Below are 26,415 nucleotides of genomic sequence, written 5' to 3'. Positions count from 1 at the left end.
AAAGAGGTCTATTGGATCTATAAATTGAAGACAATTGGCTCCTATGGCCTCAATATTATCAATGATGCTTTCATTTGATTTCATCCTTATTGTGATTTTCATACACTCTTATTACATTTTACCCAATTTTATGTTTTTTTGTTTTTTTTTCTGATGTCCGATTTTGATTTTCCCTCTACAAAATAAAATGAAAAGACTATTTTGTTACAAAAATACCATTTGAAGTTTTTGTTTTTTTTTTAATTTTGATTCCTATAAAATAAATTGACAATTAATTCCTTTAATGTTCTTAAAACCACTTCTGTTTATTCCAATGGTTCAGTGGACTAATACCTCGTACTTTACAACCTGTACTTGCACTTTATTAGTCAGGTTCTAATACCACTTCAAGTTATTTTGCTGGATTTTGTTTTTTATAAAACAAATAATTTCTAAAAAATTTTTCTTAAACCACTTCAGCTAAGTCCAATGGTGTAGTGGACTAATACCTGGTACTTGCACTTTACAGCATATATCTGCACTTCATGAGCCAGGTTCTAATACTCCTTGAGGTCTCACCCCTCCCCCCCCTTTTTTTTTTTTTCATTAACCTTAGTCACTTTTTACCCCGTGATCCATAGCACTCTGTTCTATTTTTATTTTTGCATAATTTTATACTTTTTCTTTTTTTAATACACTTTTATTGGAGTGTTTTTATGTTTGTAATAAAATTTCATTGTTTTTGAGTTGGGTTTTTTTTTTTTTTCTTTTGACCTTTGTTGATGTCATTTAACCCTGCATTGGCGCCAATTTTTTTTATTTTTTTTCTCTATAAGAATGTTTCATTATCTTTCAATGTAATCTGCCTTGATGAAGTGAGCCAGTAGGCTCAGGAAACGCGTTGGCTGAATAAAGAACTTTGTACTCCACCAGAAGCAAGCGCAGTCCTCATTGCACTTTCACGCCGTTTTTGCAAATTTGTCCTAGGACCCTGTGCAGACTTGCTGCTGCTTCTCATGCGTTTATGGGTGTTGTGACTTTCTCACAACCCCAATAGGTGAGCACCTTCCTTTTTCTCTGTTAATGTGTTTTTTGATACGGATTTTACACAGTGGATGCGCCCTGTATTTTTCCTTTCTATCTCACTGCACTTGGACTGTTTAGGCAGAGGGCATACAGACGTGATGTCATCGCGCTCTCTGACCAGAATGTCACTGTCAGGAAACGCGGAAGACGTCACGGCGGTGGAGCAGGGAGAGGTAAGTATTTCAACTTTGCAAGTGCTGTGATCCTGAGCAAGCAGGGGGGGCCCACTCGTTGGCGACGGCACTGGCACAGGGCCCCTCATAGTACGCCGGTGGGTCTGACGGCGGGTGTGCACCCCCACCGTCAGAGACACTTGATTCTACTATGAGGGACCTTTTGCCAGTGCCGTTGCCAAACAGTGTGCCCACCCACCTGTCCAGGGCAAAGGCACTCGCACGGGTGCGTGCGCCAGGTGGTGACCCCGGCCCTGTGGGGGGAGGCAGACCAGTTAGGGAGGTGGAAAAATTGGCATATGTTGATGTTGGACATTAAGCAGTTGCAAATGGAGTAATTGGAGAGGTCAGCGGAAGAGGAGGACAAAAGCAAGCCATTTTTCTGGCAACCTACGTGTCAGCAGGGGAGGGTGGGACAAAATCCTTTGAAACCCATGCATGGTTCATTTTAATGAAGGTTAGATCATCAACATTTTGGGTCGACAGACGGGTCCTTTTTTCTGTCAGGATTGATCCAGCAGCACTGAAGACTTGTTCAGATAACACACTAGCAGCAGGGCAAGCGAGCTCCTGTAAGGCATATTGTGCCAATTCAGGCCAGGTGTCAAGTTTACTGGCCCAATAGTCAAAGGGGAATGACCGGTGAGGGAGAACATCGATATGGGAGCAGTAGTTTGTTACCATAGTTGACAACTGCTGTCTCCTGTCACTTTCGATCGATGCAGTATTACCAGTCGTGTGAGTGGTACTTGAAAAATCAGTCCACAACATGGTCATGAAACCCCTGTGTCCAACACCACTTCGGCTGTGTGCACCACGAACACCTCTTTCATGTTGCCACCTACAGCTTGTTGGAAAAATATCACCGCCGCTGTGTGCTGGGAATGCCTCATACAAACAGTTTACCAGAGTTGCTTGTTTGTTAGCCAATATTAGCTCTAGGTTCTCCTGTGGCATGATGTTTTGGAATTTGCCTTTATAGCGTGGATCCAGGATGCTGGCCAACCAGTAGTCATCGTTCATCATTTTGGCAATGTGGGAGTCCCTTTTTAGGATCTGCAAGGCATAATCAGACATGTGGGCCAATGTTCCAGGTGTCAATGATGCACTGAGTGCTGGGTGGAGGAGCACTTTCTGGCAAATCCTCATCCCTCCAGTCACGCACAAACCCTGTACCTGACCTTGCCACGCCAACATTTTTTCTTGCCCCCTGAGAAGCACCCTCCTCCCCAAAATAATCATCCCCCTCCTCTTCTTCCTCCACCTCGTCCACGAGACTTCCCTGACCAGAAAATGGCTGACTGTCATCAAGGCTTCCCTCCTCCTCGGCTGCAGACGCCTGCTTCTTAATGTGCGTCAAAGTTTGCATGAGCTGACGCATAAGTGGGATGCTCATGCTTATGATGGCGTCGTCTGCGCTTACCAGCCATGTGCATTACTCAAAACACTGAAGGACTTTACAGAGGTCTTTCAGCTTCGACCACTGCACACCAGACAACTCCATGTCTGCCTGCAAACTGCCTGCCCGTGTATCCTCCCACAAATGAATTACAGCCTGCCTCTGAACCATGTGCAGGGTGGAATTCCACCTTGTTGCAACGTCGATAATTAGGTGGTGCTTGGGAAGGTGGAGCAATCGATGCAGCTTCTGCATACGACTGGAGTGTACGGGCGACCGGCGGATGTGCGAGCAAAGTCTTCGCACCTTATGGAGCAGGGGTGTTAACTCTGGATAATTACTGAGGAAGCACTGCGCCACCAGGTTCAAGGTGTGAGCCAGGCAAGGTATGTGAGTTTTGAAAGGGCTATGGCTGCCACAAAATTCCAGCCGTTATCACTAACTACCTTGCCTGCCTCAAGATGTAGACTGCCTAGCCATGACTTAGTTTGTCGCTGCAAGTAGTCGGCCAGTACCTCCGCGGTGTGTCTGTTGTCGCCCAAACACATCATCTTCAACACAGCCTGCTGACGCTTACCACTTGCTGTGGGACACCTCGTGTGCAACACTGGCAGCTGTGGATGGAGTGCTCGTGCGACTGCGCTGTGGACGAGCTTTCGCTTCTGGAGGAGGGTCGAACGCCTACAGCCAACTGTTTCCTATACCGTGGGCTAGGCAGCACTGTCCCACCGCCGCTGTCCCCTGTGGACCCTGAATCCACCACATTAATCCAGTGCGCAGTGATGGACATGTAATGGCCCTGGCCATGCCTACTGGACCATGCATCTGTTGTGAGGTGCACCTTTCCACTCACTGATTGCTTGAGTGCATGGACAATGCGGTTTTTCACATGCACGTGGAGGGCTGGTTTGGCTTTTTGCGAAAAGAAGTGCCGACTGGGTAGGTCATAGTGTGGTACTGCATAAGCCATGAGCTCGCGGAAAGCTTTGCTTTCAACCAACCGGTAGGGCATCATCTCTAACGAGATTAGTTTGTCAATGTGGGTGTTCAAAGCCAGTGTGCGCAGATGAGAGGATGAGTACTTTCTTGTCCTACTCAGAGTCTCTGGTAGGGTGAGCTGGACTTGAGAGCTGCATATGGTGAAACTAGCGGTGGACATGGCGGACTGAGAGAGGGTTGGTGATGGTGTTGGTGGTGTTGCTGATGGCCTAGATTCAGTCTTTCGTAGCAATAACATTGTGATTCCATGACTGCTTTGCCCTTGCGACATCTCGACATTTACTGCTGGTGGTGTGCTACCCAGTGGGCTTACAGTGGGGGAAGCAATGTAGCGTTGCTGACTACCTTCATTTGGAGCAGGTGTACATGTGATACGTGAGGTTTGGTAGTCCATCCACGCTTGCAAGTGCATGGTGGTTAAATGTCTAAGCATGCAACTGGTATTCAAATTTCTCCGTTTTTCCCTCGGCTAAAGGTCTTTGTGCACTTCTTACAGATAACTTTTGCCTGATCATTAGGATTTTGTTCAAAAAAGTGCCACACTGCACTGTCCCTACTATGGAAGACATTTTGAGACCTTGCACGCTGTGCTAATTTAACCGTCTGGCCAAGCTGTCCTGCAACTCTTTTGGCTTTTGTAACACGTTTTTGGACTGCTACGGTCATGCCAGATAACAGCTGTTGCGATGTCATTGCCTGCTGCGGATCCTCCTCCTCTTCTGAGCTATTGGCAGCGGCACCCTCTTCCCCCAATGGATGCCAATCTGGGTCAACAACTGGGTCATCCATCACCTCCTCTTCAATTTCATGTGCACCTTCCTCTGTGTCACCGTGTAAGGTGGTATATTATGCGGGAAGGGGCACCTGAGTTTCATCAGGGTCAGATTCTGGCTCAGTACACTGCGAGGACAATGTAGTGCTCTGAGTGAATGTACCAGCAGAAAAATCTAGCAGTGTCTGTGCATCAGTGCACTCCATGTCAGATTAATCTTGGACTGGGGAATTCACGATTTGACTTGCTAACCCAGGCATGGTATGTGAAAAGAGCTCCATGGAGTAATTGGTAGTGTGGCCTGCCACATCCTTCACTTTTGGTAGGGGTGAAGGACACAAGGAAAGGTGTTGTTCCTGACCAGGAGCCTCCAATGACGACTCGGTGCTTTTATTTTTTGAAACTTCAGAAGAGGAGGCGATAGAGCTGGAGGCTGTGCCAGCAATGTAAGCCAAAACTTGTTCCTGATGCTCCGGCTTTAAAAGTGGTTTACTTACTCCCAGAAAAGAGAGCCTTTGAGGCCTTGTGGAGCCAGACGATGATGCAGGCTCAACACCTCCTGCCTTAGGTGCTATTGTGCTTTTGCCACTACCAACAGATGCAACACCACCACCATCGGGACCAGCTGGCAACCCCCGCCCACTTCCATGGCGTCTTCCACCATACTTGCTCATTTTTGTGAAAATGTACCCAAAATACCACCAGCTACAGTTGTTGTCAAAAGTATTGACACCCCTGCAATTCTGTCAGATAATACTCAGTTTCTTCCTGAAAATGATTGCAAACACAAATTCTTTGGTATTATTATCTTCATTTAATTTGTCTTAAATGAAAAAACACAAAAGAGAATGAAGCAAAAAGCAAAACATTGATCATTTCACACAAAACTCTAAAAATGGGCCAGACAAAAGTATTGGCACCCTCAGCCTAATACTTGGTTGCACAACCTTTAGCCAAAATAAGTGCGACCAACCGCTTCCGGTAACCATCAATGAGTTTCTTACAATGCTCTGCTGGAATTTTAGACCATTCTTCTTTGGCAAACTGCTCCAGGTCCCTGATATTTGAAGGGTGCCTTCTCCAAACTGCCATTTTTAGATCTCTCCACAGGTGTTCTATGGGATTCAGGTCTGGACACATTGCTGGCCACCTTAGAAGACTCCAGTGCTTTCTCTCAAACCATTTTCTAGTGCTTTTTGAAGTGTGTTTTGGGTCATTGTCCTGCTGGAAACCCATGACCTCTGAGGGAGACCCAGCTTTCTCACACTGGGCCCTACATTATGCTGCAAACTTTGTTGGTAGTCTTCAGACTTCAAAATGCCATACACACGGTCAAGCAGTCCAGTGCCAGAGGCAGCAAAGCAAACCCAAAACATCAGGGAACCTCCGCCATGTTTGACTGTAGGGACCGTGTTCTTTTCTTTGAATGCCTCTTTTTTTTCTCCTGTAAACTCTATGTTGATGCCTTTCCCCAAAAAGCTCTACTTTTGTCTCATCTGACTAGAAAACATTCTTCCAAAACGTTTTAGGCTTTTTCAGGTAAGTTTTGGCAAACTCTAGCCTGGCTTTTTTATGTCTCGGGTTAAGAAGTGGGGTCTTCCTGGGTCTCCTACCATACAGTCTCTTTTCATTCAGACGCCGACGGATAGTACGGGTTGACACTGTTGTACCCTCGGACTGCAGGGCAGATTGAACTTGTTTGGATGTTAGTCGAGGTTCTTTATCCAACAACCGCACAATCTTGCGTTGAAATCTCTTGTCAATTTTTCTTTTCCGTCCACATCTAGGGAGGTTAGCCACAGTGCCATGGGCTTTAAACTTCTTGATGACACTGCGCACAGGAACATTCAGGTCTTTGGAGATGGACTTGTAACCTTGAGATTGATCATGCTTCCTCACAATTTGGTTTCTCAAGTCTTCAGACAGTTCTTTGGTCTTCTTTCTTTTCTCCATGCTCAATGTGGTACACACAAGGACACAGGACAGAGGTTGAGTCACCTTTAATCCATGTCAACTGGCTGCAAGTCTGATTTAGTTATTGCCAACACCTGTTAGGTGCCACAGGTAAGTTACAGGTGCTGTTAATTACACAAATTAGAGAAGTATCACATGATTTTTCGAACAGTGCCAATACTTTTGTCCACCATCTTTTTTATGTTTGGTGTGGAATTATATCCAATTTGGCTTTAGGACAATTCTTTTTGTGTTTTTTCATTTAAGACAAAGTAAATGAAGATAATAATACCAAAGAATTTGTGTTTGCAATCATTTTCTGGAAGAAACTGAGTATTATCTGACAGAATTGCAGGGGTGTCAATACTTTTGACCACAACTGTATATGGTACTGTAAAACAAGGTAGAAGGTGTATCTACCATTGGTGAGATTTTGAATCTCACTATAGATTTGAGGACGCTGAACTATTGTCTCAGGCCCAGTAGAGATTACACCTCAATGTAACAGGCTGAAATTGGATGGTGTATGACAAGCTGTAGGGTGTCTATAGGATTGGTGAGTTTTTGAATCTCACTATAGATTTGAGGACGCAGAACTATTGTCTCTGGCCCAGTAGAGATTACATCTCAATGTAACAGACTGAAATTGGATAGTGTATGACAAGGTGTAGGGTGTCTATAGGATTGGTGAGAATTTGAATCTCACTATAGATTTGAAGATGCAGAACTATTGTCTCTGGCCCAGTAGAGATTACACCTCAATGTAACAGACTGAAATTGGATGGTGTATGACAAGGTGTAGGGTGTCTATAGGATTGGTGAGTTTTTGAATCTCACTATAGATTTGGGGATGCAGAACTATTGTCTCTGGCCCAGTAGAGATTACACCTCAATGTAACAGACTGAAATTGGATGGTGTATGACAAGGTGTAGGGTGTCTATAGGATTGGTGAGAATTTGAATCTCACTATAGATTTGAGTACGCTGAACTATTGTCTCAGGGCTAGTAGAGATTACACCTCAATGTAACAGGCTGAAATTGGATGGTGTATGACAAGGTGTAGGGTGTCTATAGGATTGGTGAGAATTTGAATCTCACTATAGATTTGAGGACGCTGAACTATTGTATCAGGCCGAGTAGAGATTACACGTCAATGTAACAGGCTGAAATTGAATGTTGAATGACAAGGTGGAGGGTGTCTATAGGATTGGTGAGATTTTGAATCTCACTATCTCACTATAGATTTGAGGACGCAGAACTATTGTCTCTGGCCCAGTATAGATTACACCTCAATGTAACAGGCTGAAATTGGATGGTGTATGACAAGGTGGAGGGTGTCTATAGGATTGGTGAGATTTTGAATCTCACTAGAGATTTGAGGACGCTGTCAATGATGCTCTCAGTCCAAGTATGGACGCAGGCAGCCTAATAAGCAGGACTGCTGCACAGTGCACACACAAAAGGGTGGAAAAATGAACCCTTGGTAACTGTGCAGAAAAGAGGAAGAAAAGTATTTTTGCTTTTAAAAAAGCAGTTCGCACAGCAGTGTTCAAACAGCAATGCAGCTATCAGGGAGCCTTATAAGGCAGCCTAATAACCAACAGAGCTGATGCACAAAAATAGAGCCTCCCCTGTCACTGCACACATAGTGTTGTGTTGTAAGTGGAAATCGCTAACAGCAGAAGCAGTTTTTTGGTTCTTCTTCCCTGCCTAACGCTCTCCCTACAGAATCAGCAGCAGCAGCTCTCCCTATGCTAAGATCGCCATAAGTAAGATGGCGGTCGGCGTTCACGCCCTTTTATAGCCCCTGTGATGCCACACAAAGCCAGCCAATCACTTGCATGCCCTTCTCAAAGATGGTGGTGACCGATGCCCATGTCATCGCGTTGCCCACAGTGTGCGTCCTCCATCATTGGCTGAAAAAGGGAGCTGGAAGCATCTTTTGAAATGCGACTTTGGTGCTCTGGTCGCCGACCTCGTGGCCGACCTCATGCTATGGTCGGGTTTTGTTTCATGAAACCCGACTTCAGTGAAAGTTGGCGACTTTTGAATATGACCGACCCGTTTCGTTCAACTTTATCCACGGCTACTGCTAGTTGTGCGGATAGGATCAGGGGTCTGCAATCCGCTTAGTTACCAGCCTCTCTGGTCTTCCGGTGGCTTAGCCTGTTCCTGCCATCCTCCTCGGTGACCCATTCATAACAATGATCGCTTCTCTGGAGCTATTGCTGGTCACTCAGTCTCCCTCAGCTGCAGTCACCGCTGACATCTGATGATGTCACGTCAACTTCCGGACCCTGGAAGCTGACCTTGCATCACTGAGGTGTGACCCAGTCTCACGCACTTCCTGATTGAATGAGCTGTGGACAGTGTTTTCTTGCCCGTCACAGCTAAGAATCCAGCACGTGCTTGTGGGGGCTCTGCCAATAAAAGCAGAGAGAGGGAAAGCTTCTACAGCACGTGCTGGTTACTGTGCTAACGTGCGGTGAAAAACCACCCACAGCCCAATCAGGGGGAATGCGTGAGACTAGGTCATGCCTCGGTATTGCAAGGTCAACTTCCAGAGTCTGAAAGTTGATGTAACGTTATCGGATGTCAGTAGCGGCTGCAGCCGGGTGTTGCGTGATCAGGACTTAGTGAGCTGCAATAGTGCCGCTCAGAGGCAAATAGGTCAACATAAGGTATTTACAAAGACTTATATGAAAGGTTTAAATTGACGTGCACAATATTCATTGTAGTGGATCACCTCTTTAAAATGGCAAATTTTCAGCTCACCTGCTCTCCTAACACTGTCACCTCTGCTGTACTGCCTGTCTGGGGATGAAAGCTCAATCATGTCAATAATCACATCTAGGCTGGGGTCACACTTGCAAGTGTGAGGTGTCTCGTATCAATACCCCGCACTGCCGCGGCACTTGGACTGGAGTGTGCGGCTGTAGAGAAATACATGCAGCCGCACACTCCGGTCACGAGTGTCCGCAGCAGTGCCGGGTATTGATGCAAGAAACTTGAGCAAGTTTCTTGAATCACACTCACAAACGTGACCCCGACCTTATGTCTGTTGTGCTCATGGCATCATGTAATGGCACGACAGTGAGCTAAACCTTGAGCACAGCAGACATGAGTGTGATTCTGAAAACGTCGAACTCTGATAGCTATATCTGCAGCGTGGGAGGAGAGGCAGTACAGCCGAGGTGATTGTGCTGTCAGAGCAGAGATGATAGAAGGAGTTGCAATTTGACACAGGTAAACTCAGCTGTACTGATCCTACCCCATACAGCTTGCTAGGTGAATTCCCAGAATTCTGCTGTAAAAACACAACGTCCTGACTTCTGGCATTCTCACACCACTCCAGGCCTAGTGGGTGGAACCGGGCAAGGTAAATGTGCGCATTCTGGCTGGTGTGCACCCCAGTCCCATCTCTGGCGGAGCCACAGGCGGGTGTAAGATGCGTGGTGCCTCTTAGTGACAAGTACACTTTGGCAATGGTGTCATCCACACTAGGGGCACAATCCATTAATGACTCGGCCCCCTGTCACTCCAGAAACCTAGATGGGGTCTCGCCCTCCCGGCTCTTAGCCCTGCCCCACTCTGTTCTGGCAGACTACTGCTGTCGGCGCCCGACTGGGATGATCCCTGTTCCGCCCATTGCACACACGTATAAGTGGTCCGGAACCGAACATGGACGGCTCCCCCTCCCGTTACTATAACGCTGCCCCCTGCCATACACACTATCACCGTGACAGGAACGCCCTGCCCCCACTGTGACACAACACCGTGGACGCTTCCTAGTTACTACACCACACACGGCCGCCCCTCCCAGCAGAGCAGCGAGTAATCAGCAACAAGTCCGGTGACGTCACGAAGCGCTCATCACATGACTGAGACCAATCCTAGTGATTGGTCGCTTTGAATGTCCTGCACTCCATGGCGTCGGTGCTGGTGAGATCCTGGCAGAGCTGCACTTTGTAGTCACCGCTTCCTGTCCTAACTGCAGCATCAGAGGGATGTGTCCTGGCAGGACCCCTAGTGTAACACTGGCTAGGAATGTGCTGGAGATCGGGCAGTAAGGGGTTATTTATAAGTAGCGCAGATATCTGCATGAATCATATGTAGAGCAGATCTGTGGGATGTCACCTGTGTGTTGTATGTAGAGCGGATCTGTGGGATGTCACCTGTGTGTTGTATGTAGAGCGGATCTGAGGGATGTCACCTGTGTGTTGTATGTAGAGAGGATCTGTGGGATGTCACCTGTGTGTTGTATGTAGAGCGGATCTGTGGGATGTCACCTGTGTGTTGTATGTAGAGCGGATCTGTGGGATGTCACCTGTGTGTTGTATGTAGAGAGAATCTGTGGGATGTCACCTGTGTGTTGTATGTAGAGCGGATCTGTGGGATGTCACCTGTGTGTTGTATGTAGAGCGGATCTGTGGGATGTCACCTGTGTGTTGTATGTAGAGCTGATCTGTGGGATGTCACCTGTGTGTTGTATGTAGAGCGGATCTGTGGGATGTCACCTGTGTGTTGTATGTAGAGAGGATCTGTGGGATGTCACCTGTGTGTTGTATGTAGAGCGGATCTGTGGGATGTCACCTGTGTGTTGTATGTAGAGCGGATCTGCGGGATGTCACCTGTGTGTTGTATGTAGAGCGGATCTGTGGGATGTCACCTGTGTGTTGTATGTAGAGAGGATCTGCGGGATGTCACCTGTGTGTTGTATGTAGAGCGGATCTGTGGGATGTCACCTGTGTGTTGTATGTAGAGCGGATCTGTGGGATGTCACCTGTGTGTTGTATGTAGAGCGGATCTGTGGGATGTCACCTGTGTGTTGTATGTAGAGAGGATCTGCGGGATGTCACCTGTGTGTTGTATGTAGAGAGGATCTGCGGGATGTCACCTGTGTGTTGTATGTAGAGCGGATCTGTGGGATGTCACCTGTGTGTTGTATGTAGAGAGGATCTGCGGGATGTCACCTGTGTGTTGTATGTAGAGAGGATCTGCGGGATGTCACCTGTGTGTTGTATGTAGAGCGGATCTGTGGGATGTCACCTGTGTGTTGTATGTAGAGCGGATCTGTGGGATGTCACCTGTGTGTTGTATGTAGAGCGGATCTGTGGGATGTCACCTGTGTGTTGTATGTAGAGCGGATCTGTGGGATGTCACCTGTGTGTTGTATGTAGAGAGGATCTGCGGGATGTCACCTGTGTGTTGTATGTAGAGCTGATCTGTGGGATGTCACCTGTGTGTTGTATGTAGAGCGGATCTGTGGGATGTCACCTGTGTGTTGTATGTAGAGAGGATCTGCGGGATGTCACCTGTGTGTTGTATGTAGAGAGGATCTGCGGGATGTCACCTGTGTGTTGTATGTAGAGCGGATCTGTGGGATGTCACCTGTGTGTTGTATGTAGAGAGGATCTGTGGGATGTCACCTGTGTGTTGTATGTAGAGAGAATCTGTGGGATGTCACCTGTGTGTTGTATGTAGAGCGGATCTGTGGGATGTCACCTGTGTGTTGTATGTAGAGCGGATCTGTGGGATGTCACCTGTGTGTTGTATGTAGAGCGGATCTGTGGGATGTCACCTGTGTGTTGTATGTAGAGAGGATCTGTGGGATGTCACCTGTGTGTTGTATGTAGAGAGGATCTGTGGGATGTCACCTGTGTGTTGTATGTAGAGAGGATCTGTGGGATGTCACCTGTGTGTTGTATGTAGAGCGGATCTGTGGGATGTCACCTGTGTGTTGTATGTAGAGAGGATCTGCGGGATGTCACCTGTGTGTTGTATGTAGAGAGGATCTGCGGGATGTCACCTGTGTGTTGTATGTAGAGAGGATCTGCGGGATGTCACCTGTGTGTTGTATGTAGAGCGGATCTGTGGGATGTCACCTGTGTGTTGTATGTAGAGCGGATCTGTGGGATGTCACCTGTGTGTTGTATGTAGAGAGAATCTGTGGGATGTCACCTGTGTGTTGTATGTAGAGCGGATCTGTGGGATGTCACCTGTGTGTTGTATGTAGAGCGGATCTGTGGGATGTCACCTGTGTGTTGTATGTAGAGCGGATCTGTGGGATGTCACCTGTGTGTTGTATGTAGAGAGGATCTGTGGGATGTCACCTGTGTGTTGTATGTAGAGCGGATCTGTGGGATGTCACCTGTGTGTTGTATGTAGAGAGGATCTGTGGGATGTCACCTGTGTGTTGTATGTAGAGAGGATCTGTGGGATGTCACCTGTGTGTTGTATGTAGAGAGGATCTGTGGGATGTCACCTGTGTGTTGTATGTAGAGAGGATCTGTGGGATGTCACCTGTGTGTTGTATGTAGAGCGGATCTGTGGGATGTCACCTGTGTGTTGTATGTAGAGAGAATCTGTGGGATGTCACCTGTGTGTTGTATGTAGAGCGGATCTGTGGGATGTCACCTGTGTGTTGTATGTAGAGCGGATCTGTGGGATGTCACCTGTGTGTTGTATGTAGAGCGGATCTGTGGGATGTCACCTGTGTGTTGTATGTAGAGAGGATCTGTGGGATGTCACCTGTGTGTTGTATGTAGAGCGGATCTGTGGGATGTCACCTGTGTGTTGTATGTAGAGAGGATCTGTGGGATGTCACCTGTGTGTTGTATGTAGAGAGGATCTGTGGGATGTCACCTGTGTGTTGTATGTAGAGAGGATCTGTGGGATGTCACCTGTGTGTTGTATGTAGAGCGGATCTGTGGGATGTCACCTGTGTGTTGTATGTAGAGAGGATCTGTGGGATGTCACCTGTGTGTTGTATGTAGAGCGGATCTGTGGGATGTCACCTGTGTGTTGTATGTAGAGCGGATCTGTGGGATGTCACCTGTGTGTTGTATGTAGAGCGGATCTGTGGGATGTCACCTGTGTGTTGTATGTAGAGCGGATCTGTGGGATGTCACCTGTGTGTTGTATGTAGAGCGGATCTGAGGGTTGTCACCTGTGTGTTGTATGTAGAGAGGATCTGTGGGATGCCACCTGTGTGTTGTATGTAGAGAGGATCTGTGGGATGTCACCTGTGTGTTGTATGTAGAGCGGATCTGAGGGATGTCACCTGTGTGTTGTATGTAGAGAGGATCTGTGGGATGTCACCTGTGTGTTGTATGTAGAGAGGATCTGTGGGATGTCACCTGTGTGTTGTATGTAGAGAGGATCTGTGGGATGTCACCTTATTATATGTTAGATTTTTTTATTATGAACGAGGTGATCTAACAAAGCAGACCCACCATACTACTATCAGAATGTTGATTTTCAGCACTGAGAGTGAAACTTTCCTTTGTTGAGCCCCACAGTATGTTTTCTTGCTAAATCCATGATTGATATAATTGATTGATGAGGGAATTTTGTTTGAACAGGAAGATCCGGTCCTGAAGCGCCACTTCAAAGGTCATAAAGATGCCATCACTTGTGTTGACTTCAGTCCGGACAATAAACAACTTGGTAATTATCTCATAAATTGTTTTTGTTTCCGGCAAGTTTTTGTCTGATGGGTAAGCAATTTTTTCTCAAAGTTGGAGAAAAAATCTAAAACAAAGAAAGCGCTAAAAAGCTCTCCCCGATCTCCCATTCTGAGGTTGCTCACTTTCTTATCGGTCTTTACGTACAATACTGAGGCTACAGAGCTGCAGCAGCCAATCAGAGAAGGTAAGTATTACTTTTTTATGCCCATTCTTAGCCTTTTACCAAAAAGTTATTAACTCTAAAATTAAAAACCCTTCCATTCTTGAAAATATAAAGAATTTTATTCCTGGTGATTCTGACATAGTTTACTCGTGACATATTGTACTTCATGATTGTGGTAAAATTTCTTTGATATGACTTGCGTTTATTTTTGAAAAAAATGGAAATTTGGCGAAAATTTTGAAAATTTTGCAATTATTCAACTTTGAATTTTTATGCCCTTAAATCACAAAGATAGGTCATACAAAATACTTAATAAGTAACATTTCCCACATGTTTACTTTACATCAGCACAATTTTCATCAGGGCCCTGATGAAGAAGGTCCGCAGACCTTAGAAACGCGTTGGCTTCTAGTTTGGCCTGCACGCGCCCCCTTCCCTTTTTTCCCGGTGACGTCACCTGGTTCTTCTTCCTCCTTGCCGCTGCACGCCGGCGGCGCCTCTCGGCCGGAGCGCGCCGCCATCTTTTTCAGCGTGTCCAGCGGCTGACAGCTGAAGGGACGCTCCCACACCACCGTCTACAGGAGGGACGCCTCCTTGGTGTTGCGTCTCTGGTTTCCATCGGGGTACAGCCATTTTTACACATGGCACATGCTGGATTCATCTGCAGCCCCACAGTACACAGGAAGTAAGTACAGCAATCATTCATGACCTACTTAGGTGGTCATTGCAGGATATAGTCAGTCAGCGCAGGTGCAATTTTATTCTTGATTTTTTATTATTTAATATACAAAATACTTATTTTTGCATCGCTTTATTCTGAGAGCTATAACTTTTTTATTTTTTCGCTGATGACACTGTGTGACAGCTTGTTTTTTTGCGGGACAAGATGATGTTTTCAGCGGTACCATGTTTATTTATATCTGTGTTATTCCACTTTTTGTTCTGCGGTATGATGATAAAGCATTGTTTTTTTGCCTTGGTTTTTTATGGTGTCCTCTAAAGGGGTTAAATAATGGGAAAGTTTTATAGGTCGTGTCGTTACAGACGCGGCAATACTAAATATGTGTACTTTTATTGTTTAGATTTTTTATTCAAATATTTATTTATTGTTAGAATAAATATTGTTTTTTTTAAAATATTTTTACAATTATTTAATTTTTTAATTTAATTCTAAATTTTACACTTAGTCCTAATATGGGACAATCATTTTTTGCAGGCTGATCGCTTATATGGCATGCAGATGAAGCAGCATCTGCATGATATAGAAGCTGTCAGCGCTGCACTCAGTGCATTGACACTAAGAGACTTCCTGATCATGCACTGCGCATGACAAGAAGTCTCTCAACTCTGGAGACCCGGATGTCGTCATGGGGACTTCGGGTTACGATAGCACGCCACGGGGTCTCCAATCTAAAGGCAGAGGGGCTGTTAGCCCCTGTTTCGGCTCCGGAATGCTGTGATCATGTTTGATCACAGTGTTTCGGGGGATAAAGTGCTGGGAGCGGTCTGTGACCGCTTAGTGCCGGGTGTCAGCTGTGAGAATCCGTTGACACTCGGCCGCGATCGGCTGCACATCCCCTGTGAGCGTGGCTGATCGACCATGACATACTATCCCGTCCATGGGCAGTAAGTCCCAGGACACATGGACGGGATAGTAAGTCAGCTGTCAGAAAGGGGTTAGTGGGAGGTAAACTGCAGAGTTTCTTATTTTTACAAGCACTTTGCAATTCTTATTGTTTAAGAACTTTAGGAAACCTTTTAAGGTAAGTTTACATCTTTGTCAGCAATTCTAGTTATCTGTTTGATAATAAAGCTTAGCAGTAGTGAGCACTGAAAAATACATTCTTATAAGTGATAAATGGTTCATCGGTTATCGCAATAACTTCTTCTCAATGCTCCCAATGTCTCCTCAATGTATCATTCAATATAGAATGGCGGCGTAGTGAAATTTCAGGTTACACCACCCATTATAATCAATGGAGAGGATGGAGGAGGCGTGAGAAGCACCCAGCATACTGAGAGACAAGCAATTTAAGCTGCAGCTACAAGCAACTGTTTCATCCCATTCAGTGCTTGAATCACAGCCACACAGCTCAGTACTTTTCTATAATGTCCTCCACCTTGCTTCTTGTGTATACGTGATGAAGAGAAGAAATCCATCACTGTGAGTGCTGTGTAGGAGACATAGTAACTATTCTCCTCCCACTAGCTCAGAAAAAACTGAATATTAGAGAGAGCCCACAGATGGGAAATCTGGTGAACCTTGCAGGATACAAGTCATATAATGGGAAGAAAAAGTGTTATTCCATGACTGCTTATTCTGAAAATTACATGCACTCTTAAAGGAGTTGTCTGGTCATAGGTATTGATGAACTACTTGCAGACTAAGTCATCGCAGATCAGTAAAGCCCCAGTTACACACTGCGATATCGCTAGCAATATCGCTGTAAAGTCACCGATTTTGTGACGTTGCAGCGATATTGCTAGAGATATCGCTGCATGTGATACTTACCTCCGACCGGCTCCCCCGCTGGTTATCGCTGGTCGCGCGAGAAGCTCCTGGATCATTCCTCGTATGCCACTTCCTGCGGCGCTTCCTGTGGAGAGATGAGCGACGCGTGGACGCGGGCGGGAGGACGTCAGGATCGCCTCGTCTGACAGGTAAGTAGCGATCCCCGTCCCCAGCGATGTCGCTGGTGAGATCTGCCTGTGTGGCAGCTCACTAGTGACCACCTAGCGATGCACCAGCGATCCTGACCGCGTCATACCGTTGATCCCGACCAACGGTATGACGCGGTCAGGATCGCTGGTGCATCGCCTTGATCAGCTGTTATTTGCTCAAGCCTTATGTAAACCCTTTGAGTGAGCTGCTGACTGCAGCGCCATTCAATGAGTAGTGGCTTGATACTGCTACAGTAGCCGGCTGCAGCACCTACATCTTGAATGTTTCTGTGCTCATCAGCTCCCTTTGTAAAGTGTTTCCATCCAGCATCTACTTAGGCAAACGGCTGATCGGGGGTGGTGCTGGATGTTGGACCCCAGCGAGTTGGACCATCCTGATTGGGTGCACCGTATTTATATTCACCGTGAGTTGTGCTTTGGAATATGGTAGCACTTTATAAATGGAATGATATTCGGATAAACGGATCTTTAGCCATCTTTAATGCTTGTGACCTTTAATATTGTGCAGGAGGAAAACTGACTTCTCGCTTAATTGTTTTTAACACATTTTCTGCCATTTTCTAACAGTTTGTGTTCTTTTATAGTTATTGCAGATTGTCCCCACAAAGCACAACTGTCACCAGGTTGAAAATGGCCTGTGTTCTGTTTTATTTTTTTTAAAATCCGCCATACTGTTTCAAATACATAGATTTTTTTTTTTTATTTAGTACTATTTTTTTATAATATTTTCTTGGGGGTTGTTACTCGCAGGATTCTCTCCCTTTCCGACATCAGGCGTAATAGTACGCCGATGTCGGACTTTGATGTGGCCTCCGGTGCAGAGCCCACATCTTTCCCAGAACATGTCAGCTGTTTTGAACAGCTGACATGTGCCTGCAACAGCCGCGGGTGGAATCGCGATCTATCCGCCGCTATTAACCCGTTAAATGCCGCTGTCAAACTCTGACTAAAGAAACGATGGCTCTGGGAAGAAGGGGAGCGAAAAACAGAAACGCAAAAATGAAAAAGGGCTCCGTCACAAAGGGGTTAAAGGGGAGTGTTCCCAGAATCGTCACTTATAATAGTTATATTTTTAAGTGACTGATTCCACAAGGCCCCATCTCACAAGTACAATGCTCAGGTCTTTCCGTCAGTACCATTTATTTTAAGTAGAATGCATTCTAAACTGGGGCTCCATTCACACGGGATGAACCCTGTTGCGATGATAGTTAGGGGTCCCTGTTATTTTTTTCTGGTGAAGCTTCTTTTAAACACATGAAAATTGTGTTATATAAATACATGTGGGTAAGGCCGGTTTCACATTTGCGCTTTATAGCGCAGCGACGGCCTGCGCACGGCCGCCGCTAAGCCCCGCTCCCTGCCCTCCCCTACCGGTCATCGCCGCCTACTAGTGCACATGGACGCTTGTGATCTGCGCACCCTATCTTTAGCATAGGGTGCGCAAATCGTGCGATGGCTGTGCGCTAGCAGGATTTTGCCGTGCGCTGCGCACTTTTGAAGGTGCGCCCGTGTGTGCCGAACGCAGCATGTTGCATTTCGGCGCGCACGGCGCACCTTCAAAAGTGCGCAGCGCACACTAAAATCCTACTAGCGCATGGCCAGCGCACGATCTGCGCACCCTATGCTAAAGATAGGGTGCGCAGATCACAAGCGCCCATGTGCGCTAGTAGGCGGCGATGACCGGAAGGGGCGGGCAGGGAGCAGGGCTTAGCGGCGGCCGTGTGCGCTAGTAGGCACCAATGACCGAATGGGGTGGGCAGGGAGCCGGCAGGGGGTGGGGCTTAGCGGCAGCCGTGCGCAGGCCGTCGCTGCGCTATAAAGCGCAAATGTGAAACCGGCCTAACAACCACTTGTGTTTCCAGTGAGTCTATATTACATAGAAGTAATTTTTTAGATATGAATTTTATTATTCTTTAAAAAATGCACACAGCTTTGACCGACAACTAGCAAAAGTCTGGGTTGTCGTACAAGATGGCATATAATTTAGCAGTCATTTCAAGCTGTTTATATGAAGGATAACGCAACTTCTGGCATATTATGACTTGTCTGCATTTTTCACCAGTTTCCCTTTTGCAGGCTCCTCTCCAGTATTCAGTTGTCTTTGAGCTAGGGGATGAGACTTTCTGCGATGATGTCTCCCATACACAGCACTCGCAGAGAGATATGGATTCCTGTTTTTCTTTTTCTATAACACAGAGGCAGCAGCTTGGAGAACAGCAGTACTGAGCAGTGTAGCTGCAGACACTGCTCACCTGCTAGAAGCTTCAGTGTGATCTGTTTTTCTGCCAGTCTCAGTGCTTCTTTCTGCTTCTCGCTCTTCCACGTCTTCTCTTCATGACGTCTAATAGGACTGTAACCTGATACTTCAGTGAGCTTGCAGTCCATCTTTTTGACCAAGACTGATTTTAAGCTGTTTAGAAGGCAGTGGGGTCAAAGAAGAAATGGCTATTAAGTAGAGATAGACTCATCTTTCTCTGCGAAGATACATTAGAGTTTCTTAAAGCCGCTTGTATTAATGATTTATGCTGAGTTTGCTTAAACGACTGTGACCATTTTATTATATCCTGAAAAATAAAAGGAAAAAGATCGGGCACCTGTTTTGCCCATAAAACTTGGCCGTTTCTGGAGGCATCCATGTGATCTATGACTTGCTTAGACATATCTCACCATGTAGCCCTTAGACATGGCTATATTCCTCTTGAAAATAAGATTTTTTTTTATCTTGAATTTGTACAATATAAAGACTTGTTTTCTCATGCCATACTTCCATATATTTCCAGCGTCCTCCGCTGCAGATGCATGTGTCATGGTCTGGAATTTCAAGCCTCAGTCGCGGGCTTTCCGATTTATAGGGCACCGAGAGGTTGTGACCAGTGTTCAGTTTTCTCCTACTGGACATGTGCTGGCGTCTGCTGCTAAGGACAGGACAGTTAGACTCTGGACCCCTAACATGTAAGTCTTGGATAGAAATGCAGAATAAATGGTATTTTGTGTTTTTTTTTTTTTTTTTTTTTTTAACTTTTCTGTTATTGTAGTAATATATTCACTGGGCTTGTATACTCTGCTATACTATATCACACAGTTCATAAGTACTTTTCCAGTCTAATTGTAATGGCTCTTCCATTATACCTATGGGAAGAAATCTGAGAATTCTTCCAATGGTTTTATTTAGCTTTACTTACAATTTTATAGGTTTGCCATTCAAGAGCTGTAAATAGAATTTTTAGGGTAAATTTGGTAATGCAATAATGTTACCTTAAAGGGGTTTTCCCACGAACACATTTAATTTTAAAGTTGATTTTAATCAACAGATGTTGGAATAATAATTTCCAAGATTGAGTATGTTTAAAAAAAAAATGTCCCTGTGCTGAGATAATCTTATAAATGTGCTCCTGCTGTGTACTGAGTAATGGCCGTGCCTGACCGTGCAGGAACATGGTCTAATCATACCACAGCTCCTGGGCAGGGGAGGATGCAAAAGATATACAGACAGGACATCACAGCGGATTCTTTCCATGAGGAAAAATATTGTTTAAAAACGGACAGTGAAATGTTTTACCTCACAAGAAGCATCAGCTGTGACCCCATTCTGTCTATGGGCTGTTTTGGCATTTAGCCTTTAAGACTAGGGATTTCATTATATTTCCACACCTGTATTCACATCTATTTAGTTACCAGGCACTATCTCATACATTAGGTGTGTACTGGACCAAATTTTAGGTATATTATGACTTTTTCTTTGCATGTTATTAATTTTTATCTTTCTATTTATTAAGGATGTTGATTTTATGAGACTTTTTGCACTCATTTTCATTGTGTCGGTAGTATAATAAAAATAAGTTCCACAATTGGATGTGTTAAAAAAAATATCCCTGTGCTGAGATAATCTTATAAATGTGCCCCTGCTGTGTACTGTGTAATGGCCGTGTCTGACTGTGCAGGGTCTGATCATACTACAGCTCCTGGGCAGGGGAGGAAGTGAAAGAGAGTATCAGTATACACCTGAAGCTTCATCAGGGAGCAACTTATTTTTATTTCAAGATCTGATACTTAAAATGTATTTTGTTTTGTGGGAAAGCTCCTTTAAGTTTTCTAGAGGATGGAACTTACATTAAATAAAAAAACACTGTACAAGTTTCAATTCTTTGTCCATCCCTTTGCTCCTCCCTGTCTCCTTTGTGAAATGGTCACTGTGCTTTCAGCAAAATTGATATTAATTGAAAGATAATGTAATGAATATGCAATTTTCAAATCATCTTATTCAAAAATTATGTTTTGCCTCCAAATATATGTTTCCAAAGTGCATTTTACTAAGTCTCTCCCATGTTTCTGACCTGCTGCCCATTGCCTATTATCACATGTACGCGTAATGTGTCTGTAGCAGTGGAGACAGATTACAGGAGGTGGGTCCTTGTCTCTCTGCTCCTGCTCTCCTGTCTGTCAAACTTTATACAGAAATAACTGAGGGGCCGGCCTTTAGTACAGGGCAGGTATATCATTGGACAGTGCAGGAGAAGTGTTTGTTGGGAAGCAAGGGAAAGGAAGTTCCAACTCTTATAGTGCTGGCAGAATGCTGATAAGGGGGAGCAACCTACTCCAAAAGAATGGATGACAAGTTAAAGAGTATGAGATTGGGACAGTCCCTGGACATATTACACTGGCATATGCACCAGAAGTCGTTTCAAATTGTGAAATCTTATGAAGAATTTGTAGTCCTCATTGTCCCCAGTCTTCTCACTCTCATGTCCTGACTTTGCACTGAAACATTATAATGATACATTGCAGAGTGCTCTGGATGAAGCTGCACCTCATACCTCTGCACAGATGGTGACAACCCTGCCACATGCTGCAAACATGTTTTCTCCAGTGGTGATCCAGGTGCGCTGAAAATTTGTGTAGAAAATCCAATCTGACCGAACATTTCATCAATTATAAGTTTATGCTTAAAATATACAACTTACAGACTACAGACCTGTCTCTAATCTTCACTTCTTCTCTAAACTCCTGGAACACTTGATTCACTCCCATCTAATCTGCTATCTTTCAGATCAATCTTCTTGACCCTTTACAATCTGGTTTCCACTCGTTACACTCTACTGAAACTGCTTTCGCTAAAGTCTCTTATGATCTAACAGATAAATCTGATGGTCACCACTCGCTGCTGATTCTCCTGGATCTACTGTATCTGCAGCATTTGGCACTCTGGATCACCAGCTCCTCCTCACTATGTTCCACGTCTCGGCCTAAGATACTGCTCTCTTCCAGTTCTCCTCCTACTTCTCTGACAACTGCTTCACTGTATATTTTGATGGTTCCTCTTCCTCTCCTCTCCCCCTTATTGTCGGGGTTCTTCGAGGATCAGTCCTAGGTCCCCTTCTCTTCTCCTTATACACTGCCCCATTAGACAAACCTTCCGTAGATTCGGTTTTCAGTACCATCTCTATGACAACCAATTATACGCATTGTTCGGACCATTTTCCTTTCCAACCACTACACTGATGCCTCTACTCTGTTCCAGTCATTGCACAGGTTGCCCATCTACTACAGAGTGCAATGCAAAACTTCTCACTCTCGCCCACAAAGCTCTCCATGCTTTAGCACCACCTTACATCTCCTCCTTCATCTCCGTCTACCACCCTACCCATGCCTTCCGTTCTGCTAATGACCTAAGATCAACGTCCTCCATAATCTGAATCTCCATCTCCAGGATTTCTCGCGTGCTGCTCTAATTCTCTGGAATACACTAGCCAGGACAATTCAATTAATTCCCAATGCCCACAGTTTTAAGCGTGGCCTAAAATCGCATTTCCTTAGACTGGCCTATTACTTCAGTAGTTATCTTCGTTTTGCCGATACAAAATTTTCTTCAAAATCAGGACACAGCATCCAGACACTTGATAGCCCTCTGTGTCTGTACTGTACACATACCGGCTGGTGACCGGTTCATGCAGAGTTATGTGAACACCCGATTTATGATGTCTGGACCGTACAATATAAGCAGTTTTTACCATTTACCTTCTGTGTCTCCCCTATTTCTTTATGGATTATAGCTTGTGAGCAGGGCCCTCCGGTCTCTTGGTATGTCCTGTGTTACTATTTAATGTCTTTATTGTCTGTACAAGTCCCCTCTGACATGTAAAGTGCTGCGGAGTATGATGGCGCTACAGAAATAAAATTATTTTTATTAGGGAGGAAGAGAGTAGTAAGTCCATGCTATTATACAGGTTTTATGAAAAAGTACAATTATGTTCTAAGCAATGTCAGCATGTTTGCATGTGTTTGTATATTTAGGTTTAATTTTATTATTTCAGCAAAGGGGAGTCAACCATATTTAAAGCGCACACCGCTGCAGTGCGAAGTGTTGACTTTTCAAATGACGGCCACTGGATTATCACTGCATCTGATGACAAGTCCATAAAAGCGTGGAGCGTCCATCATCAGCGGTTTCTTTTCTCACTTACCCAGCATACAAATTGGGTTCGATGTGCAAGGTATGTAGTTACGCAGTGTCTCAAGATTCGGCCTGTTCAAATTCTGTCAGCAAAGAAATCTAAATCTTTGTCTTTTCTTGGCCCAAATGCAAAGTCTTCAGCATGTGGTGTAATGACCACTGTGTCCACTAGGGGGCACTGTGTGGATGTCCCAAGAGATCGGATGAGTGGCAGAATCCTGAAGGATAGTTATGTATCTCAAAGTGGGTGGCTTTGAGATGGAGACTTGTGTATGTGTGATCAGCAATATCATTGCTGAGGTGTAGTTTCTAAGTGTAAGGGAGAAGTCTTCAGGTAACTAGAGAGATGGGCGGGTTCTGGTTACCTACAAATCCACCCAGGGGTGTGTCTGAAAACGTCTATAGTAAAAGGATATGTGAGCATGTGAAGGACCTGTGATGAGGTCATAGCCATGTGACCCGGTGGGCGTGGCTACGGACTATATATGGTGGCCAGGGTAGGTCACAGGAGTGAATGCTGGGACCTGATTGGTCCAGTTTGGAAGGTCCCGTGAGGAGAAGGATCTCCTGGCTAACAGCCTGTGGAGCGGCTGTGTGAGCATTGGCGATGTGTGCCTGAGAGCTCCCTGGAGGGAACTAACGTATGCGATGGTGAAGCCGCATAAGGAACCCTGACGGGTGAGATAATGTTGAGGCTGAATAGCCTCTATAATGGACGCTATGCTGATGTGAACTTTGTGGTGCTCCCTTTGGTTTATGCTGAATAATAAACCTCACGGACTGATATGGTTTTATGAAAAACCCGTACCGGATGTGATTTATTTGCTGCCAAACGAGTGTCCCCCAACCTTGAATGACAGCGCTACCTCACAAGCATTAAACACGGAATATCAAGAAATTTAAAATGCTGACCTATCCCTGGAACAGGTTATAATTACCGAAGCAGTGGTTTTCGGACTCTGGGCACCTCCGCGATAACCTGTTCGCACTGGGAATTGCCTAGTGTACGCCATGTTGAGACCTGCAGCTCAAAATCTGTTCACTTCTGTAGGACCTGAGCATGTGCTCCCGAGAACTATGCAGATATAGGGACAATCTGCACGTAATGGTGTTCTACAACAGTATTGCTGCCACAGTGAAAGCACAGCTGCCAGGAGGAAATGAGTCCGGCTTTCAGTCATAGAGGTGTGGCCTCAGTACATACTGAGCAACGACTGTAACCACTCAACAATGACTGAAAGTCGGCTCTGCTCTGATACACTGCTGAGCCGACTTTCAGTGCCATGCTGGCCGCCCCTCTATGACTGAAGGCCCAAGGTGGAATAAAGCTCATTTCCTTCCGGTAGCCAGGCATTCAGTGCGTCGGCCGCATAACTTTAAAACGCTGTTAACTTGCGAATGAATCCAAATTCTGTAAGTTAATGGTCCTGGACAACCTCTTTAAAAGTGGTGTGTAAAATTATACAATATGCTATCCATATGTGATAAACGCTGGTGCCTTCACCGATCACTGGAAAAATATGTCTCCAGCACTTGAGCTTTTTCCCCAACTTAAAGGGATTGTTCTGATCACAGATTGTTCTCTTGATGTTGCTTGTTGCCCCTCTACACCAGTAGAGTAGTGGAGAGAGGGTGATTTTGAGCTGACGAGAGCACTGGATGGGGAATGCCGTCACTGTCAATCAGAAGAGAGCCTGAGGTATGCAAAACCAAAGGGGCGGAATGGTGCACTGAGGTCCTCGGCCACACCAAGGGTGCACCAAGCATCCGAATTTGCATGTATGAATCAAGTTGTTTTTCTGAAAATCGGAACAAGCTGCAAATAAGTCAAATACGTTTATAGCATTTTACTCCAGTCTAATAAAATGTTCCCCATTCTTCCCAGGATAAAGCCATTTCATGTTGGAGGGCAGATGTTTGTAAAATTACTTTTTATTCAAAATGTGTGAACGACGTTATGACAAATCGAATTGTGCCGATTGATGGATGGGAAGCAGTATCTTATCTAAACGACTTGCAAACACACATTCAGCACAGTCTTGTCTGATAAGAGCAGTCCCATAGAAGTGAATGCAGTGGTGGCTGAGCATGCACAGTACCACTGCACTGACACAGGGGTCTTTTATAGGATCAGTGGGATCCCTGGTGTCGGAGCCTAGTGATCGTGACAAATGTCCTAATCCCACCAGCGGGCGGCGGTTGCAGGCTGGGGACATGTCACGTGACGCTCTGATAACTAGTCTAAGCTTTTCATTATCACGCAGCCCTCTGATCTCTAATGGATTCTTGCTTTGTGTATGGCGTCACTGGCCGGTGGCGTCCTCCGCTGTGACCTCCTCCTCTTTGTGTCTTCCATACGGTATTAGCGCTGCTTTCCTGCTGTTCAGTGTCAATGCTTTCACGCTGATTTCCGTATTTGTTGGTTATTTAGACAATTTAAGTAATTTCTCTCATCCGCATCCTCTCTAGGGTTCTCTAATCTTTCTTCATTACAGATTCTCCCCAGATGGAAGACTAATCGCTTCATGCAGTGATGATAAGACGGTGCGAATCTGGGACACCACAAACAGAGTTTGCATTAACACCTTCATGGACTACAAAGGGTAATTATTAATTATAGGCCAGCAGCTCTCACGAGCCATTATCTCAGTAATTTATGGCATTGATTTGGATCCCACTAAGCTCTAACTTATGGGGCTTTTTGTATGTTACTAAAACTTTAAAGATCTCTGTTCTCCGTAATTAAATGAGCTCTCCTCCTCATGGAATAATTGGAAGAAAGCTGTCATGTTGGTGCCCCCTATGGGTAGCTACGCTTTAAGAGGACCTTCCACTGGATCTTTTCATTTAGTCCGGAGTCACACTAGCGAGAAATACGGATGAGTGCTATGTGAGAAAAAAAATCGCGTAGCACGTGGACCAATGTTAATCTATGGGGCAGCTCCCATCAGCCGATTTTTTTTTTTTTTCACTCGGCCATATGATACGGGCTGAGAAAATCGCAGCATGCTGCGATTGTCACCCTATTACGCCCGCAAAACGCTAATGCAAGTCTATGGAGGCGAGAAAACAGCGGATTAGACATGGACCAGATGTGTGACTTGCGAGAAATACGCATCGGTGTCCTTTAACAAAAGCCGGCAATTCAGTGCACTATACTGTATAATCACACTGACCTGTTTATTATCGAATAGAAAGAATATTTGTAGACACATAAAATACACACACATATATATATATACACACATGTCATTGAGACACATATATTTATATTTCATAGAGTTCTAC

The 26,415-nt window shown here is 45.3% G+C and overlaps 1 protein-coding gene across 2 annotated transcripts in view; it reads left to right on the top strand.

Moving 5' to 3' along the window:
- Nucleotides 1-10,192: 10,192 nt before the first annotated feature.
- POC1B (POC1 centriolar protein B) overlaps nucleotides 10,193-26,415 on the top strand; it is a 162,685-nt gene continuing 146,462 nt past the window's right edge. The window contains exons 1-5 of one of the 2 annotated variants that reach the window (XM_073557015.1): nucleotides 10,193-10,304; nucleotides 13,727-13,811; nucleotides 19,457-19,628; nucleotides 22,988-23,167; nucleotides 25,623-25,730. In XM_073557015.1, coding sequence (XP_073413116.1) covers nucleotides 10,290-10,304; nucleotides 13,727-13,811; nucleotides 19,457-19,628; nucleotides 22,988-23,167; nucleotides 25,623-25,730 — 560 coding nt within the window. In that variant the 5' untranslated portion in view covers nucleotides 10,193-10,289. Of the gene's footprint in view, nucleotides 10,429-13,726; nucleotides 13,812-19,456; nucleotides 19,629-22,987; nucleotides 23,168-25,622; nucleotides 25,731-26,415 lie in introns of both variants that reach the window. The other variant, XM_073557016.1, reaches the window with a different exon arrangement.

The sequence above is a fragment of the Dendrobates tinctorius genome, unplaced genomic scaffold (genome assembly GCF_039654945.1).
Source record: "Dendrobates tinctorius isolate UK_male_01 unplaced genomic scaffold, ASM3965494v1 ptg000241l, whole genome shotgun sequence".
Taxonomy (NCBI): domain Eukaryota; kingdom Metazoa; phylum Chordata; class Amphibia; order Anura; family Dendrobatidae; genus Dendrobates; species Dendrobates tinctorius.
The sequence above is the reverse complement of the archived record's forward strand: the minus strand, read 5'-3'. Positions and strand labels throughout refer to the sequence as shown.